At 32.4% G+C, this 19,785-nt stretch overlaps 1 protein-coding gene and 1 pseudogene across 9 annotated transcripts; both read left to right on the top strand.

Annotated features, from left to right (window-relative positions):
- Window positions 1-277: 277 nt before the first annotated feature.
- Window positions 278-6,085, top strand: LOC114273624 (cysteine-rich receptor-like protein kinase 10; annotated as a pseudogene).
- Window positions 6,086-8,184: 2,099 nt separating this feature from the next.
- On the top strand, window positions 8,185-16,781 carry LOC114319635 (uncharacterized). 9 transcript variants are annotated; one of them, XM_082888117.1, is made up of 8 exons: window positions 8,185-8,311; window positions 8,451-8,568; window positions 8,714-8,784; window positions 13,382-13,501; window positions 13,578-13,706; window positions 13,791-13,888; window positions 13,991-14,114; window positions 16,497-16,781. In XM_082888117.1, the coding sequence occupies exons 3-8, from the start codon at window positions 8,770-8,772 to the stop codon at window positions 16,614-16,616; spliced, it is 606 nt and encodes a 201-aa protein (XP_082744243.1). In that variant the 5' UTR covers window positions 8,185-8,311; window positions 8,451-8,568; window positions 8,714-8,769; the 3' UTR covers window positions 16,617-16,781. The 9 variants fall into 9 exon arrangements, with proteins under 9 accessions (XP_082744243.1, XP_082744248.1, XP_082744250.1 ...); XM_082888120.1 differs by lacking the exon at window positions 8,185-8,311 and adding an exon at window positions 15,835-15,934 and having other exon boundaries at window positions 8,375-8,568; window positions 16,497-16,703; XM_082888119.1 differs by lacking the exon at window positions 8,185-8,311 and adding an exon at window positions 15,835-15,947 and having other exon boundaries at window positions 8,375-8,568; window positions 16,497-16,703.
- Window positions 16,782-19,785: the final 3,004 nt, after the last annotated feature.

The raw sequence follows: 19,785 nt of genomic DNA, 5'->3' as shown, positions 1-19,785 counted from the left end.
CCGCCGGCCTCAACCCCTCGATATAGCATATGGCCTCTTCCTCTGCCATGGTGATGTTTCCATTACCGTTTGTCAAGCTTGCATCTCCACTACTACTAAAGAAGTAGTTCAAAAGTGTCCCAATTTGGAGGTTGCCACAATTTGGTACGAACGATACATATCGCGATACTCAAACCAATCTATCTTCTCTTATGTGGATTAGACAATTGCACTTAGTTTGGTTAATATGCAAAATGTAACAGAATTAAACCAATTTTTAGAAGTCTTGGGAGGTGTAATGGATGATATAGTCACTTGGGATTCCTCTTCTTCTTCGGATAGTCGGTATGGCAAGAAGTTTGCAACTGAATAAGCTAAATTTACACCGTTTCAAACACTGTATGTGCTTGTTGTAGTTATGATTGCAATAATTGCCTTAGATCTAGTATCTCAAATTTGGTTAGTTGTTGTCTAGGAAGGTAAGGTTTAAGATTTTGGTTTCCAAGTTGTGTTGTCTGGTATGAATTGTGCCCTTTTTATAAGGCCACCGCCACTGCACCACCGCTTTCACTGGTTCTTTCTCTTCTTCTAGGTCCTCTTACTAGCAATTTATGTAAAATTAAACCTGATAAGTTATTGGGTATCATCTAGTGATTGAAATTATTCATTTCGTAGGTTTATTAAGCAGATTACACACATATTAAATGATTCATTGGATATCAATAATTAGATAATTGGATGAGATTTGTTTTAAATAATGGAACTGCTTTGTCTCCAATCCACCAAGAGGACGAAACACTCCAGTTCGGGACCATAGACCCAATACAAATCCTATTTAGATGATTTGATCTGTTAATATTTTAAATCTCTTCTTATACATTGTTCCCCAAAAAAATAATATTAACTTGCAAAATCATTTGCTTTGGGTACGTAGATCATTTGATTATTCCAAGTTTGTCTTCCAATCATGTTCTTGACTTTGAATTTCAAATTTATAGTTTTTTCGTACTTGATTTCTAACTATAATCTTCTATATCAAGCATAATTTTCAAATGTGAGCTATTCTTTACTTGTGAAGATTTTCAACAAAAACATTTTTTTTCTTGTTGATGCAGGAAAGGGTGGAATCTCATCACAAGTACTCATTGCTATCATTGTCCCAATTGGAGTCTCTATTTTGCTTTTTGTTGTATGCTTGTCCTTCCAAAGTAGGAAAACAAAGAAGAAATATGGTTCCATTGTAGAGGATAATGGTAAAGAAAAAAAAAACATTCTTCTTTTGCTTTAACCATTTATTCTTCTACTCATAAATCAACAAATCCATTACATTTACCTTTTGATTTGTCTAGGTAGGAATGAAATTACAATGGAACAATCCCTGCAATATGATGATTTGGGTACAATTCAATCTGCCACAAACAACTTTTCTGACCAAAACAAAATTGGTCAAGGTGGATTTGGACATGTCTACAAGGTTAGATGTCATTTGTACTTGTATATGATTTCAACGACATAAAATACAATAATATTATTCTACATAAACAATTTTTCTACTTTGTTTTCTTATAGTAGATACAAAGTAATAGGTTCCACAACTATTTCTTACCATAAACCAATAAGCCTCACTAGTTTTATGTCTAGTGGTAAAAATTCATTTGTGTAAAACATTTTCTAAAGTAAAAATAATAATAATAATAATAATAATAATAATAATAATAATAATAATAATAATAATAATAATAATAAATAAATAAATAAAAATTAGAAGTTTCAAAATTTTGGATCCAAAATTTAGTAAGTGTCATATAGTCTCAGGGTATACTTCCTAACAGATTAGAGATAGCAGTGAAGAGGTTATCTCAAAACTCAAGGCAAGGTGCAGAAGAATTCAAGAATGAAGTTGCATTGGTAGCCAAACTTCAACATAGAAATCTAGTGAGGCTACTGGGATTTTGTTTAGAAGGAGAAGAAAAGATACTTATTTATGAATTTGTGCCCAACGAAAGCTCGGACTACTTACTATTCGGTTTGGCACATTCGAACAGCTCTAGTTCTTTATAATATTTTTTTTAATATTTTATTTTGTTTCACAATAAAACATGATTTCGATGAATATACATTATTTGTAGTCGAATTTATTGAGGAACTGACCTAGTAGGCTAGTATTGCAATGCATGCTAAGAAAAGAAACCCATTTACACCTCTATCTAGATTATAGATTTGGATTGAAAATTGAAAAGAAAAAGGGAAATGAAGAAAAACAAAATTAGCTTATATTTTATTCACATTTTTCCTTTGTCTTTTTAAATCCCTAACCAGATTCATGATCAAAATCTAACCTTAATGCATTCCTCTGCTATTGTTTCCATCTCAACTTCAATAAAATTGACACATATCATACCCAAGTCTAATTCCTCACTGCTAACTTGAGCATATATTCTAATCAATGTATAGATCCATAACAAGAAAAGTTGAATTTGTCAAAACGTTACATGATTATAGGAGGGATAGCTCGAGGGATGTTTTATCTTCATGAAGATTCCTGACTTAGAATTGTACATCGTGATCTCAAAGCTAGCAATGTTCTATTAGATGAGAATATGAATGCAAAAATTTCAGATTTTGAAATGGCTAGGATCGTCGGTGTGGATCAAACTCAAGGAAATACAAGTCGAATCGTTGGGACATAGTAAGTTTTGTGTCCCCCAATCCCATTAATTTGATTTTCCATATTTTGGATTAGTTAATAATTCTTTATGCTGTCACGCCCTTAAAATAATAACATTAGACCCATCCATAAAGAGACATGCATTGATACGTAAAGGTCCACATTCATCTATTTATCAGGGTATTTCATTACAACAGTATCACATGTTTACAACACAAAAGCAAATGCCCTACGGGCTTACAGCTCTCCAAGTTAACACTTTGTTACAAAAGAGAGTGCTAACTCAATTACACCTTAAGCCCTCGGCTTGAAACTATATATAATACAATCAAGGAAAAGAAGACAGCCAAAGTATGTCCACCTTTAGCCTCCCAAGCTATGTCCTTAGAGGTGGCATGCTACCTGTACCTGAAAATGATGTCCCCATATAGGGTGAGCCACAGCCCAGTAGAAATATACTAAACCAACTATGAACAATGACTAAGAGATTAGTAACTGGTAGATGGTCAACACTTACACTTCCATTTACATCTTATTAAAATTCCAGGACAGTCAAGTTTATGTTACAATTCACTTTCCAATTCTTATTCAACTTTGAGTTAGAAAACAAGGCCCAGTACTCTGGCCAAAACATTTGATGAGATTATAGTTCATCACTAGAACACTTTCGAAATTCAAGGTGGATACACATTTTGGTGTTGTATCAATAACACATAAACTGCTTCCATACTTCGCAAACGATAATGATACACATTTAGGTGCTATATCAACTTAAACAAACTTTTCAATAGATAGGCATATGAGCTATATCAACACTACAACAGATAAGCATATGAGCTGTATCAACACTTCAACAGATAAGCATATGAGCTGTATCAACATTTCAATAGATAAGCATATGAGCTGTATCAACATTCCAATAGATAAGCATATGAGCCGTATCAACACTTCAATGGGAGAGCATATGAGCTGCATCCCTGGGTCCATCCCCCATCTTCCCTTAGCCATTAACCGGTTTAGAGGTACATCCCCCATCTTCCCCTAAACCGTGGAGTACATCCCCCATCTCCTCCCATACACAAGTAATGCATGTAAACACAGAATCACATACGCAATCAATCAATACATAAAGTTAATGTATTCTATCAACTGTCTACACATGATGCATATAAACACATTGGCCATATGCACAATCAACCAACACATAAAGTTAGTGTATTCTATCACCCGTCATACTCTATGACACATCCAATTGCTTAGTTTTAGTTTGCCTAATCATCATGCATTGTCTACAACAATCACCACAACCCTCCACCGGTAGCCCAAAGCAATTATTTCTAAGCAGAAAATAAATGCACAAATGGATAATATATCAACATTTCAATTAGATGAGCAATGAAAGATTCGACTACACTCTTTAGTCCCATACATTCCCAATTTCAACATTTTCAATTCAATTCCTCGTTTTCTTCAATTGATTATATGCATTAATTAATTAATCCAATTAGGGCAAATTACCATAATTCACAAAACAACCCTAAGGTTCCATTTCCATCAATGTCCCAACATTAATCTCATTTCTCTATGCCTAACATGCATATAGGTTTATATATTTAAAACCCCAACTTTTGTAAAATTACATAAAGGCCCAAACTCTCTCAAAATTACCCAACAACCCCAACATATCAAAATGCTAAAATTTAAAGACAAAGCTCATAGAGAGAAGTAGGATATCCCTACCTCGAATGATGGGGCTCAATGAAGGAGATGAAGAAATGGAAATGCTCCAAATCCCGAAATTTTCAGATTAAAAGATAGCCCTCGACGATCAACACAACTTTTGTAAAGGCCCAAGGTGAGAAAACAACTCCTACTAGATCAACCCTAAGAGAGAAGTTAGGGTTTTTGAGTGAGGTGCTCTCCAATGGAGGTTTTGAAAAAGCAAGAGAGAGAAAGGAAATCAAAAATTGATCAAAAAAATGATTTCACGGACTGATATAAAAACAGGTCCGCTCGAGCGTACAACACCCCGCTCGAGCGTCAGACACAGGTTCAAGCTCGAGTGTCCCAAGATCCGCTCGAGCACCGGATGCACTCTCCCAGAATTTTTTGCAGATGTCCAAAATGTTGAGAGAAGGAAATTCACGCTCGAGCGTCCAAACTGCCGCTCGAGCGGAGAGGCAACAACAAAATCCCGCTTGAGCGTCAAATCGCCGCTCGAGCGAAGTAACCAAAACCTGGGCAAAATTTCTAAGTTTTAAAGCACGACCAACTTGTTCCCAACTTGCCCAACACAACCCAAAACTCTAATTAAAAGAGTAAGGGATAGAAATGAGGATAAGACAACAACGAATCTACGGAACCGAGTCCGGATTACAGTTAAACAACAACAGAAAATACTGGGATCGCTATATATGCAGTCTCCAGTAAAAACATCTTTCTTTTTCTTCAAATACTCCCCCTTGGACTGGAATAAAATACAAATAGGTTAATTATACTTTTACATTGATCTCTATAGTTTTAATTTAAACAAATAAAAATGGGTTAATTATACTTTTACATTGATCTCTATAGTTTTAATTTAAACAACTTGGTCCCCACACATTAATAATGTATTTATATTACGTTTGTTGTGATAGAATGCATGGGATATATATACTTTTTTAAAGATGCACAATGTAGCAACTCCCATCTGTTTAGCTCCTCATGAGAGTAATCTTTGTTGGCACAATTTTTTATTTATTTATTAAATCTTGATGCGCCCTCAGTGGTTTAATATATGCGATTTTATCCTCCAAAAAATTGTTTTAAGCAAAGTTTCTTGTAATATTCTTATTATTATGCTAAACTAATTGTTAATGGTTTGTAGTGGTTACATGCCTCCAGAGTATGTAATGCATAGACAATTCTCTATAAAATCCGATGTATTTAGTTTTGGTGTCTTAGTTTTGGAGATCACACTTGGCAAGAAGATCAGTAGTTTTACCAATCAAGCTACGCTAAGGACTTGCTAAGCTACGTGAGTGATTACATACTTTCTAACTATTATTTTCCTGCTTAGGGATAATATAATCACATCCACATGTTACATATAATGAATTATTACAGGCTTGGAAACTATGGAGAGATGGAACACCTTTGAAATTGATGGATCCAAATTTGGAAAAATCTTACTCAAGAGATGAGGTCTCTAGATGCATCCATATAGGCTTGTTGTGTGTCCAAGAAAATATTAATGTCAGGCCTTCCATGGCAACGGTAGTTTTGATACTCAATAGTTACTCATTTACTCTATCAGTTCCTTAAGAACCAGCATTTTTTGCCCATAGCATAATGGGGTCAAATACACTAGAGGGCCTAGACTCGAATCAGTCTACAAGCAAGTCAATGCGATGTTCTATGAATGAATTATCGATTATTGAACTAGATCCTCGATAATGTGAGAAATCAAGGCAATATCAAGGTTCAAAGAGAGATTAATGGCATGAGATGAACAGCAATAGACTTAAAGTAGGACACGAATGATATATTTCAACATTTGAAAGATTCAAAATAAAATATAGGGTTCATGTTCTCTCTAGTGCCCTAGCCTCAGCCCAAAATTCAAATGAGGTCATTTTTGTTTGGAGGTTTATTTATTTTAGTTTATTTTGTGCTTTTCTTTTTCATAGGCCTTATTATTGAGAAAGTCGTAAGTGCACAAATTTTTATTATAGAATTGAATATAAATCTCCCACACATGAGGTGGGTTTATTACATATGAATATCACGTGATGTATAGAAATTATATATAATTCTATGATCGAGTTTAATACACGAGAGAACCGTTTGGTTTATTGAGGCTGATTGGGATATGCTAACATCATCTCATTTCCCTCAAACTTGGAACCTTGAACGTCTTATCATGGCAGCAGTTCCAATTACAATTAAATCAATAATGGAGGAAGAACATGGCTAATTAACAGAGAAAGAACACATGGCTCCTTTTTTGAAAATAAAATTAGAATAATACAAATTTTTAATACAAAATTCCTCATTTAAATCATGTTAATGGTGTGTTTTAAATGAAAAATAATTTACAAACCAAATATTCATTCTTGAAACTCATCCAAAATAATGTAACGTTTAAAAGAATAATGTTATATGCACTAATTAGTGTATACACTAGTGTATCAACAGATGATATGACATAATTTTAAAAATTTTAGATATTTGTAATTTGTATAATAAATAGGGTCATTGGTGATATCATAACACTAATTAGTACACTAGTATATATACTAATTGGTACATATAGCACCACTGCGATTAAAATATTTTAAAATTATAAGTAACAATAATAGGAGTTTTAATTGGAGATAAAAACATCACATAAAACCACATCATTTTATATAGGAATTTTTATAAAACTCAATTTATATATCATTATATTTGAAAATACAAGAATCAATCTCCTTGTTGGGTTTAGACTTTTTATTTTATTTTATTGAAAAATTGAGTTTTTCATTTTTAATCAATTTTTTAATTTTTTTAATATATATATATATATATATATATTTTACTTTTTAGATGCACATAACCTGAATGCACCTAAAGAGTAAATATTTGTATAAAACAAATTCAATATATAACAATAATATGAAAATATACTAATTTTTTTTATAATTTTTGTATACTGTGTATTTATTGATTTTTTTAATATTTTACTTTTTAGATGTATAACCAAAGATTTTATTTGATAACTAAAATAATAAGTCATAACCAAACATTATTTAAAGCATAACCAAAGACTTTTTGGATTGTAGCCAAAATAATAACCACAATAACTCATAACCAAATCATAATTAATACTAATCACCAAACACCATTGCAAATATAATCAAAGACCTGTGGGTCATAACCAAAATAAAAATCACAAACGATCATAATTAGTCATAACTAAAATCATAATGAGTTATAAATAAGTTAAAACCAACACCATGATGGATCATTATCAAATGCCACAAAAATCATAACTGGACATATGGTACAAACCCCAAAGAAGGATGTGTATTATAGAATTACCCTATTTAAAAACATACATGCTATTTATTTTTTTTGGAAACCAAAAAATGTTACATATCATGAGTTTGTGTCTCAATTTATATACCAAAAATGATATGGATGGTGTGGATTATAATTGGTGAGATATAAATAACATTTAAAATGATTGTGATTCATAAATATATTTTTTCAAATATTTTTTCTAAGTATTTATGTTGAAAAGAAGCTAAGTTCCTTCTAAAAATGAGGAAATTGCAAATCAGTAGTAAAGTCAAAAAAATAATTACACTAGATAGAAATGGAATGCAACTCTAACGTAAATATCTAAAAAAAATTTAAAAATAAAATTTAAAATTTTAATAATTATATTTTGCTTATTTGATTTTTTTTTTAAATTTCTATCCAAATTAATAATCCAAACATAAGGATAAAAGAAACTTTCATGAACAATAATTTTAGGGTCCTGTTGCAGTGTGCACCCTAAAGGGTTGCACACCATATGCAACTTCATTATTGGCCATTGGCTCACATAAATACATCCTGACCATTGAATTCTTTAATTTTGAAAAATTGGACCACCGGAGAGCAACTGGTTGACCATCTCTCTTCTTCTTCCACAGGGTATTCTCTCTCTCTCTAATTTCACTCTTTTGTTTCTCTCCCTCCCTCTCCCTCTACTACTCCCTCCTTCGAGTGATCTCTTCCCTTGCTCCTCTCTCTCTTCTCTGTCTACTACGCTCATTCGTCTGTCTTCCTCTAGTTCGACTGACTGCAGATTCTAAGTGGCTATTCGGTTTAAAACTCTAATCTAACCCAGTGAGCCTCTGTTTGGTTTGTAAGAAAACAAAGGAATTTTTTTTTGAAGTGCAATCAACAAGGTATGCCTCCCTCTGATTATTTCTGAAACCCTAAACCCTCTTTTAAAACTCTCTTCTTCCCTATTTTTTACTCTGTGTATATTTCTGAAATCCTCCCTCTTCTAAAACTATACTCTCTGATTTTTACCCTATTTTCTGTCTCTAGTGCTATATGAATTTCTATTCCAGTCTCTCTTGGCTCACACTGATTCGAAATTTGTAATGAACCAAGGCTTGGTAATGATTTTGTTCTATTTTGCTGTTTATATATCTCGGTTGACATTCTTAATGAAATAATCCATTTTTACATTAATTAATATAGTATTTTGTAACCATATTGTTGCTTCCATGACTTGTTCTTGAGATGTTGCGAAATATTTCATAAGAAATTTTGGTATTAAAATTATAGGTCTAATTTTGTTATTTGAATTTTGATTGCATTTAAGATGTTTGTAAAAATGCCTAGTTTGTTAGCAATTTAAACAAATGTATTTTGGAACTCTATTTTCATTGCATTTAGATGTTGAAAACTTGTGATTGACTTTAACATGTTCTCGAAGATTTATTCCAAAATATATTTAGTGATATTCACATAAAGCAACTATAACTTGTGGTTGGGACCTCCCAATTTGTAAGTGTTTTTGGTAATGTTTAATACTTGTTATTCTAGTTGAATTAAGTAGCCATCTCAAGTAAAGCATTTGTTTAATTGGTTTGTTAAAAACATACATATATATATATATATATATATATAAGCGAACGTATTTCACATAGAATAGAAATACTTCTAAAAATGCTAATCAAATAGTGCTTGAACTTCGCTTGTATCCTTGTTTAAGCATGAGCAGTTGACAAGATAATGGGGAAAAGACTCCAACCAACAAAAAAGTGTGAAAAGCTAAAAAGAATTGAAGTATATGATTTTAATCTTAGCTAAAATGCAGTCAACATGCTTATGTTTAATAAAATGAATTTCCTTTGTTATACGATTTTAATTTTAATTTTTAATCCACATGAAGCTTATGTCTAAAAAAATAAATTTCCTCCGCATACTTTTTTCAAAGTGTGTTGATGCTAAGATAATCCATGAATTACTGTCTTCCCTCTAAGTGTGGAGGCTTTCCTAGCAACCATGAAAGATTAGTGTCGAACCGTAGGTTTGAAGTAGTGGAAGAATATTTGGGTGATGGGATCTCCATCCAAGGTGGCTTTCTTCATTTGGAGGGTAGCTTTGGGTCGTATCCTTACTATTGACAATTTGATTCGGCGGCGCCATGTGTTAGTAAATTGGTGTTGTACGTGTTGTAGAGATGTAGAGATGTAGAAATGGTGGATCATTTGTTGGTTCATTGCCCTATTGTGTCCTGGCTTTGGTGTTTGATTGTTTCTTACTCTTTTTGGTGTGATTTGGGTGTAGCTGGGGTCTATGCGGGGTGTGTTGTTTAGCTGGGGCGAGTTGAGGGTGGGTAAGAGGAGTCAGAAGTCTTGGTTACATGCTTCCCTTTGTTTGTTATGGTTGGTTTGGTTGGAGCGTAACTGATGCATTTTTCAGAATATGTGTTAGGCTTCTTTATGGTGTTGCATAGTTGGGTTACGGGTTCGATAGATCTTGATGTCTTGACTTTTGTACATTTTGTGAAGGGTTTGATTAGTTAGCTTTTGCGGGTCGGTGTGGGTTGCTGTTTTCCTTGTATTTTTTACATCGTCTTGATACCTTTTAAATAAAGTTGGCTTATTTATCAAAAAAAAAAAGAAAGAAAAAAAGGCTAAAAATTTCCAGTTTCTATAATATATAGATTTCGACCTCTACTGAAATTTGATCAACATTGATATTGCGAACTTCTAGTGCTGTCACTACTAAACCAATTGCCTTGTTTTCAACCCCCACGCTCTTTGTACTTTTCATTGGATGACATTTGATCTGCAGATCATTACTATTGTGAAAATAAACATTGTTTCCAACCGAAATATTCTGAAAATTGACATATTTTTATCAAAACACTTTTCACTTATATAGCCTACCAAAATAGTTATAATTACAATAGTTTACCCCATCCAGTTATAGTAGTAGCATCTTTTTCTAATTCTGAAATAAGCATAGCCATAAATTCAATTTGGCAGCCTGGAACCATGGCCAGGGAATCCTTGCATTGAAGAAACATTGCAATAATAAAAGAGTTTACAATACCAAATTGTGCTCTATCACTCTTATTGAATAAGTAGGGTGTTGGGAAAGGGAAGGGGGAATTGGGGGTGGCAGTTGGCAGGAAATAGAAGGGGTTGGTTGGTGGTAATGGGTGCATTGCAGTGGGGGTGGCAATTAGTGGTGGTTATTTTTGTTGGTTTATATGTATACATTACGTATATGTGGGTGAATACGAGTTTAGTTCAAAGGAGAGGAAGAAGATGAGGGTATTTAGGTGATTTCAAGAACTGTTAACAAAAGTTACCTGTGTGTTTTAGTCCACAAACCACAAGTAGTGATGTGCTTATTTCTTAATATTAGGAGGTAGGCTGCACATTCTACGTCACATGGGGTGAAGTGAATTTTGCCAACAAATGTCACCAACTTTAAAGAAGAGGTTGTGACTCAATGCAATGGCAAGTGCTACCTGCCTTGAGCCTTGTGGAGAGGGTTTGAGTCACGAAGTCAGCCTCCCAACAAAAAAGTGGGGGAAGACTGCGTACCTATTACTTCTTCCATTCCATGCTTAAAGCGGGAGCCTTGCGTAATGGGTACGACCTATTTAGGTCATATTTCTTAGGGTTTATTACACTTTCTACTCCTAAACTATTGTCAAATTATCTATTTAGTCCTTGAACTATCGATTGTCTACTAGGTACCTAAAGTATATAAGTCAAAGTCTATTTAGTCCCTAAACTATCGATTGAATCGATTAAATCCCTAAAGTATTTAATTCAAATCTATTTAGTCCTTAAAAGGATTAGAAGAATAAAATATAAACCAATAAGTATTATAAATTAGTAAAATACCGAATCTAGTTAAAATTTGATTTCAAAAAAACTTTAAAATTTTAATGTCTTTGAAAAGTGGCGTCAGTCCTTATGGTGAATTTCCTTTATAACGGTAAGTGTAATTATCTATAGTATTTTCTTAATTATCTTTTACAATGGCTACATGCTCGCCTTTATCTAGTATTATATGCTAGATTTCGTTTATAATTTCTAATTGATTGTTTTTAAATTTGTCGTAAGTTTTTTTTATTACTTAATTCATGTATTAGTTTGTTATACTATTATTTGTAATGAAGTGTTATTATTTAAATTATTTAATTATACTTGTTTAGTATATCTAATATTCATATAATTTATTGACAAGAATGGGAAACGGGACTTTAATATTAATTTAAACACAGAACGAAATGAAACACCTGTTACAGACAAAATAAAAATTTAAGATGTTTCCTTAATAAAATCTTAATTGGGCAGGTGTTTTACTAATTTATAATACTTATGGCACTATATTTTATTCGTGTAATCTTTTTAGGGATTGAATAGGTTTGAATTAAATATTTTAGGACTTAATAGTTTAGGGACTAAATAGACTTTGATTTATATAGTTTAGAGACTTAATAGATTCAATCGATAGTTTAGGGATTAAGTAGACAATTTGGCAATAGTTTAGGGGTAGAAAATGTAATCAACCCTATTTCTTAATGATGTTAAAATATTACAGAGTTGTGTTTTCTTTAGACATTTTAGAGCAAAGATTAATTCCCAGTTTAATGCTGTTATGTTTTTAGGGCTATTTTTTTAAGATCAATGTTTCAAGGAAAATGAAGCCACTAAGTGTTCCCATATGAATGCTTGTTTTTGGCTTTATGATAATTATTGATGCCTCATGACTTTTTTTATTTTAAATTTCATTAGCAATAAATCTTTCATGATGTTCTCAACTTCCTACCCCCTTAAATCCCTAGAATAAAATGGTTGTCTTATGCCAATTTCAAGAATTTTCATGAATTTTTTTGACATATTATTCAAACTTGATGATGGAAACAGAACAGTCTTGCTCATCACGTATTCAAAACCATCAAAAAGCAATATTAGACATTCAATTAGTACACTGGCTCCACCTTTTGTTCTTAGTTTTTCTAGATGATGCTCTCATCTATTGTCCACTACCTCTATATTTTGGTTCTTCGTTTTTATGTTTAAAGATCTAGCTTTATAATTTATGAATGATTTACTTAGATGCTCTAAACTTCTAATGAATAATATTTGAAAATAGACCCTTGCTAGAGAAATGTTTCTTCATCTGTGTGAATTTTTTTTGCTACATCTAATTCTTATTAAACTAAACGATGAAGTACACAAAATTTTGATCTTGTTACAACGTAGAGTCCTCAATTACAATTAATTGAGGCATCCTCAGGACTGCAATAGTCCTTGAAAAGTGCTCCTTTCTCAAGCTTCCACCTTTTCTTTTGATTAATTCTTGGGCCTTGCCTTCCTAACAACTCCAAATTACATCTTCCAGTGAATTTTAATTGTCTTGTTGGCAGTATTAAAGCACAGGCTTTTGAAAGAGCATAATGACATGTTGTATATACTCATTGAAAAAGGAAACTGGCAACTAATTAGCTGTTACTGATCTGGTTTTACATTAGGAGGCGATTTCTTGTGTCCGTAAGTGATTTTAGTTCGCAAGATTTATGACCTTGTGAGGGGCTGCATTACTTTTAACTAACCTTTTCTAGAGCTGCAATTCTATCATTTTGGTTAATACCTGCAGTTAGAATGAACTCTTGCCTTTTCATTGGACTTTATGCATTCACATTTTTACTGAATTACGTAATTTATTATTATTCAGAAACTTGGGTCATCTGGTCAGCGAAATGCTACAAGTTGTGGTCTTTGGTGGGTAGAAATGTTGAAGACAAGGGATCAGTTTAAAGAGGCTACTACTGTTTACTTTCGTATTTCTAGTGAGGTAGTACCCACATTTTTTTATAACAACACTGAATAATAATATCTATGCTCTGCTCCAGAAATGCAACTTCTTTTAGGAACCCCTACATTCGGCTGTCATGCTGGAGCAAGCATCTTATTGCTACTTGTTTGCGAAACCACCAATGTTACGCAAATATGGATTCCATCTTGTTCTTTCAGGTGATCTATATAAGAAATGTGATCAGGTAACTATATCACAAATCATGCAAAAGTTTCTTTGTGCGTAAATGCTGTAATTTTCTGAAAATATCTCCCTTGTTTGTCATCAGATGAAGCATGCAATTCGCACATACAGAGGTGCTTTAACTGTTTTTAAAGGAACTAAATGGAACCATATCAGGGATCATGTTCATTTCCATATTGGAAAGTATGTTCTAAAGCATTTGCTAGTAGTTTGCATAATAAACACATTAGCAATTGTGGTATTAGTAATGTGCAAAGATATTTAACATACTTGACATGTAAACAGATGGTATGCATTTCTTGGGATGTTTGATGTGGCAATTAATCATATATTGGAAGTCCTGGCCTGTGGCCATCAATCGAAGACAACACAAGAGTTATTCCTGAGGGACTTTTTTCAAATTGTTCAGGTAATGTGCAACTATCTAATAGCATTATCAGAGAAAGAAAATGCAAGATTTTGTGTAGAGCTTAAACGGCCTAGTTTAACCTGTTGATCTGATTTGTTTAACTGAGACCTGGCATGGCTACTGCATCCCATTGACTTGAACCAAAATAAATTGTTCTCTATAGAAAAATACCTAACATTTTTGTCACTAATTTATGGTTGATCTTTTTAACGGTCTGAGGGCAATTGGTTTATGTTGATAGACTTTTTGGACTTTAACGGAATCCATCGCCAACTCCAGCTTAAATTTTTTTTGAAGGAGAGACAGGAATGTGTAATGAGGAAGGTTTTGTTTTAAGTTTTAATTTTTTTTTTTATTATTTTTTTTTTTTATCATTTTGAATTTCTTTTGACTTAGAAGCTAATGGCTCTTTTGTTTTAAAGAAAATGGACAAGAATACTGGTTTTTTTGAGAAGTTTGTACTCACTAATGATAAGGGTGGAAGTTTGAGTTGAGCAGATTGAAGAAGTGGTTAGGAAGGTGAATGAAATGGCTGGAAAGGACAAAATGGTTCAACATTCCACTACACTCTGCCTTCGTAGATCCTTAGAAGAAGGGGGAGGAAATGGAGGATATTCTCTTGAATAATAATTTCATTTTGTCATACAACTTTTCCCACTTTGATCTTCTTTGTACTCTCCTTTACCTTTGATACTCTTAAAATGCGAAAGAACCTATGATTAGTATTACTGCTAGAGTTATCAAGTTCTTCTAAACTCAAGTTTCTTGAATGATTTCTTAAATACATTCAAAGTAATTCCTTATTTATTTATCAAAAAAAAAAAAAAAAAATTCAAAGTAATTCCTTCACTGTTCCTTGTTCTCATCTTACTTAACTACTGCTATCTTATACACTTAATGTAGTTTAGGACTCTTCCTTTTCTTCTTCTTAACTTGGCAAGTTTATATATATATATATATATCTTTTTCTCCATCCTTCTAATTTAACTTATGATAAAAGATCATTAGAAGACTTCAACTTAGCCTTACTAACTACTTCCTTAACTTTGTTTTTTGCTAATTTATCTTTTAATTTTTTTGTTATTCCTATATATATATAGAAAGTTCTGTGACACTCTCCTTTTGTTTTGATCGCTTTTTGAACCTCTTCATTCCACCAAGAAGTTTCTTTGGATTGTGTCTCACACTGCACAGAATTTGTTTTCTCATTGGAAGTCCATTTTAGACAACCCAAATTCCGGTCTCGGAAGATCAGTTGTATCTTGCTCCCCTGATCTTTCTTCCCTTGTTTTCATTATTGATTATTTTCTTAAAATGGCCTAAAATTTCACCTTTTAAATCCCACCATCTATGATCAGATACGCTGGCAGTTTATGAGAGGCTCTGCATTAACATCCTAACATGAAGCATCACACACATCGAATAACATGAAGCTGATAGAATAGTCTGGTTTGGATATGAAATTAACTGAAGAGTACCGTTGCATGCACAATGTATACCAAACTTGAGCAACTGTTTTGATTGAAAAGAAAAATGTTTTGCTATGTTCTGTATAAAAATTCTAGTTTAAATTGAATATAAATGCTAGGTTTTGTTTGTGGTTACAAATTGATTGGTTAAAGAACTTTATTTCCTGTTAGATAGAGCATCTCCAATCCTAATGCATGATTTAAAATGTTGATAATATGAGAACTCTAATATTTTGTCACTTTTTTTTTAGATGGAAAACCAAACAGAAACAAAAGACACTTACGAACAGCATCAACAGCAACTTCAATCAAGGCCTGCGGGACCTCCTCCACTCTGGGGATAGACGACATGTAATTAGGACACGTAGGTTGGGAGTTAGAGTTGAAAACGCCTTAAACTTAATTGAAAAATGTGCGTTGAGGGGGCAAAAATACGAAACAGTGCCTAAACCACTCTGGGGATGTCACCGGCAACTTGCTCATGACAAATACGACCTATTGGGACATATGAGATGTAATTAGGACACGTATGTTGAGAGTTAGAGTAAAAAACGCCTTCAATTTAGTCAAAAAAGTGCATTGGGGGGCTGAAAATGCAAGACAATCTCGAACCACTCAGGGGATTGCGCGGGTAGCTTCCTCATGCCTAATAGAACATATGGGGACATATGGACTGTGAGTGAGACACATTGGTTGGGAATTAGAGCTGAAAATGCCTTCAACTTAATTGAAAAATCGCAGTTCGAGAGAGGGAAACTTAGTAGAAACTTGTTCGGATATGCAACATATGATTACGACTATAATTATACAATTTTGAAAAGATTATATACATTTGAGTTTTATGTAATTTTCTTTTATAATTTGAAATGATAATGTTATTCAATCAATACTAATGGTTAATTTATTTTTACAGATGGCTTTTGGCGTGGAAATGTGGATATTCCTTATTTGTGTGCGGAGGACGTTGTTTTTTTATAATCCGTTATTATGTTGTCTTTTGTTTTTTGTAGATTACTATTGTTTGTATAGATAACTATTGGCGTGGTACAAATTATTTTTGGCATATTACATATTACTTTTGGCGTCGTATAGATTACCATTTGACATGGTATTGTGGATATTTCTTTCTTGTGTACGGAAGACATGGTTTTTGTATAATCCTCGGTTTTGTATAGAATTATTATTTTAAGTTGGATTATGCTTGGTTTGTATGGAATTTCTATTATTTTTCAAATTTGACGTTAAAAGTTGATTTTTCTTGGATTGTTATTATTTTGTTTATATACAGGGTACAAGTTGCTTAGAATAAATACAGCTTGTGGCGAAATTAATAAAAAAAAAACACTAAATAAAGTTTTTTGCGACTAAATGTGTAGTAGCCAAAAAGAAGTGAAGTTGTTGGCAACTAATCAATTGATAACCAAAAGGAAATCAAGGTTTTTTCACGACTAAATATTTGGTATCCAAAAGAAATAAAAGATTTTTGGTGACTAAATAGTTAGTAGCCCAAAAAAAATAAATGAAAAATAAATTTTATTTGGTGATTAAATATTTAGTAGTCCGAAATATTTGAAGTTTTTACCTACAAAAAATTTAGTCGTCAAAAAAATCGTTGATGATTATTTGGTGACTAAACATGGTTTTTATATTTTTTTGCAATGTATATGTCATTTAAAAGTCATTTTCATAATTTGGTGGTGTTCGTATACGAGGCGGTACCTTTTTTCCAATCCATTTGAAGTTAATTATAATTGAGTTTGTACGATAAAAGTCATTTAAATTATAATTAATTTCTCACATAAAATTACATAATTATTTAATACTAATTGAATTTATAAATTTTTATACACAAATATCAACATACACAATTATAACCTTATAATCGCTACAATCATCACTAACATTGTTGCAACCGTCATCATTGTCACTGTCATCACCACCACCATGATAGCTTTAGGAAGGTCAAATAATACTAGGGCTGAGGTAAGAAATGCGTAAAATCTATAATCCGATCCGATCCAGCTCAATCCGGTAGGTTTGGATTGGTTTTGTGAATCAATGGTTCGGTTCCGGATTGAAAAATTTAAAAGTCGTATTCCACGGATCAATTTCATTCGAAACCGATTCGGACCGTATACAAATAACCTACATCTATATTATACACTCTCCCACATAAAATATTTTCTCTTATTCCATATAAAACCTAAACCCGCATAGTATCTTCTTTTGTTGCTTTTGTTTGTTGGTTTTTAGTTTTAATTTGTAATGGTCTAAATACTTATGGTAGAACCAATTTTCCTATGATTGTTTAAATTCTAAAACAGTACGTCGCAATTATGAAAAGATATGTTGTTATTATAGAACTAATATGATGTTACGTTCATATTTTAATGAAATTAAAATGTTCTATATATTTTTTTTATTATTTAATTATGTGAATTAGTGGTCCTAAATCGATCTAATTCGTGTTTAAATTGATTGGTTCGGATTGGTTACACGGTTTAAATGGATTAGATTGGTTCCAATTTTTCAAAAAATCGTAGAAAATAGATTAGTTCTAATTTTACCCCAATCCGAACCATGCTCACCCTTAAATAATACAAGGGGTGTGGGACATTTTTGTATAGCAGAAGAGAGACATATAATGACATAGAATTGTAAAAGAATCACAAGTTCAATGAGAGAAAAGTATGTTTTGAACCCTTTGACAATAGCCTCTACAAATTTTAATTTTTCTATCGACAAAATAGAGACAAAGAGACATCACCAATGCAGAATTTCTCTGGACACATCACAGAAAATTTTTTACATATCACCCACACCAAATTTCTCTGGACACATCACAGAGAAATTTTACACATCTCCAACACCAAATTTCTCTAGACACATCACAGAGAAAATTTTAACACATCACCAACACCAAATTTCGTTGGGTTCAAACTAGAGAAAATTGAAATTTCTGAGTTCAAACTAGAGAAATTTTTTTCCCTTTTCATTTTCTTATTTCAACTTCTGTTTATTAACAAATACTGTTGTTGTTGACCATTACCCCATATCCAGTTTATGCAACCATTTATGTGTAAACTAATATTTTTACAAAACCCTTTACAATGACATTAGAATTAAACATTCAAAAAATACAAGGACCAACCAACATTTCAATCCTTAGTGAGCATTTTGTGTTGTATGATTTTCCTACCTAGTTAGATTTGGATAAACTTAGCCACCTTGATCTCGCACGTCTCTAAACATCGAAAGAAATGAGTTGAACCCTTCAGATGAAGCCTCGCCAAAGATCCACAGTAGCAAGTTACTAAACGAATTCATGATCCCAACTTTGTTCACATTTTTTTTTTCTGGCTTTCTTCACATAGAATTGAAATTTCTCTGGCTCTATTCACAGAGAATTCCTCTGACTTTGTTCACAAATTTCTCTATGTTTGTTCACATAAATCAATTATAGCAGATATGAAAGAAAATTGTTTTAAATCAATTTTAAACCAAATTTCTCTGTTGATGCATTTTGTTTCTGCTTTCATATCTGCTATAATGCTTTATAAATCTTACTAGTGCTCTGCTTCTTGATATTTGTCCTCCGAGGGTAGTGATATTTGTCGACGGAGGAGTCTTGATCGGAGGACTAGTGATTGGAGGAACAACAATGAGGACTAGTGCTCTACTTCATATAAATCTTGCTGTATAAAGCACTATCAGGAATCTTCATGTAAATCGATGATCTTCATCAACAAAGCTTTATAAATGTTGCTTATGCGAATTCCTCCGTCGTAGTCAATGCTAATGAAGCTCTGAACAATGTTGCGAACGAAGAGTAAAGAGAGAGGAGTTGTTTGGTGCAAGAAAAGATAGGAGAGAGAATGAGAGAGTGTGTCATATATATGAGTGTGAATGAGGGACCTTAGATTACAAAAAAAAAAAAATTATTGCGGACCTCTTCCATTACTAAAAGTTAGAGAGGGATGTTAGATCAAATTTTCCTATAAAAAAAACTATGAATACAAAAAATAAAAAAATAAATGTTTTTTTTTATATATTTTTATATTTGGTGTAATTTTATTTTTTTTTAATGAGATTTATACTTCTAAATGTATCTAGATTTATACTTTTACCCGTACTTCTACCAAATAAAAAAATAATAATTTTTTTCAGTAAAATAAAAATGAAACAAATAAATTTTCAACCTT

Source organism: Camellia sinensis, chromosome 9 (genome assembly GCF_055761805.1).
Source record: "Camellia sinensis isolate YWXY chromosome 9, ASM5576180v1, whole genome shotgun sequence".
Lineage (NCBI taxonomy): Eukaryota > Viridiplantae > Streptophyta > Magnoliopsida > Ericales > Theaceae > Camellia > Camellia sinensis.
Note: the sequence above shows the minus strand (reverse complement) of the source record. Positions and strands in the feature narration are given on the sequence as shown.

Bases quoted from the DNA above. Each gene is read 5' to 3' on its own strand.
- LOC114319635 (XM_082888117.1), top strand. The intron at 13,707-13,790 runs GTAACTATATCA...GTTTGTCATCAG, and splicing joins TATATAAGAAATGTGATCAG to ATGAAGCATGCAATTCGCAC. The intron at 13,889-13,990 runs GTATGTTCTAAA...ACATGTAAACAG, and splicing joins GTTCATTTCCATATTGGAAA to ATGGTATGCATTTCTTGGGA.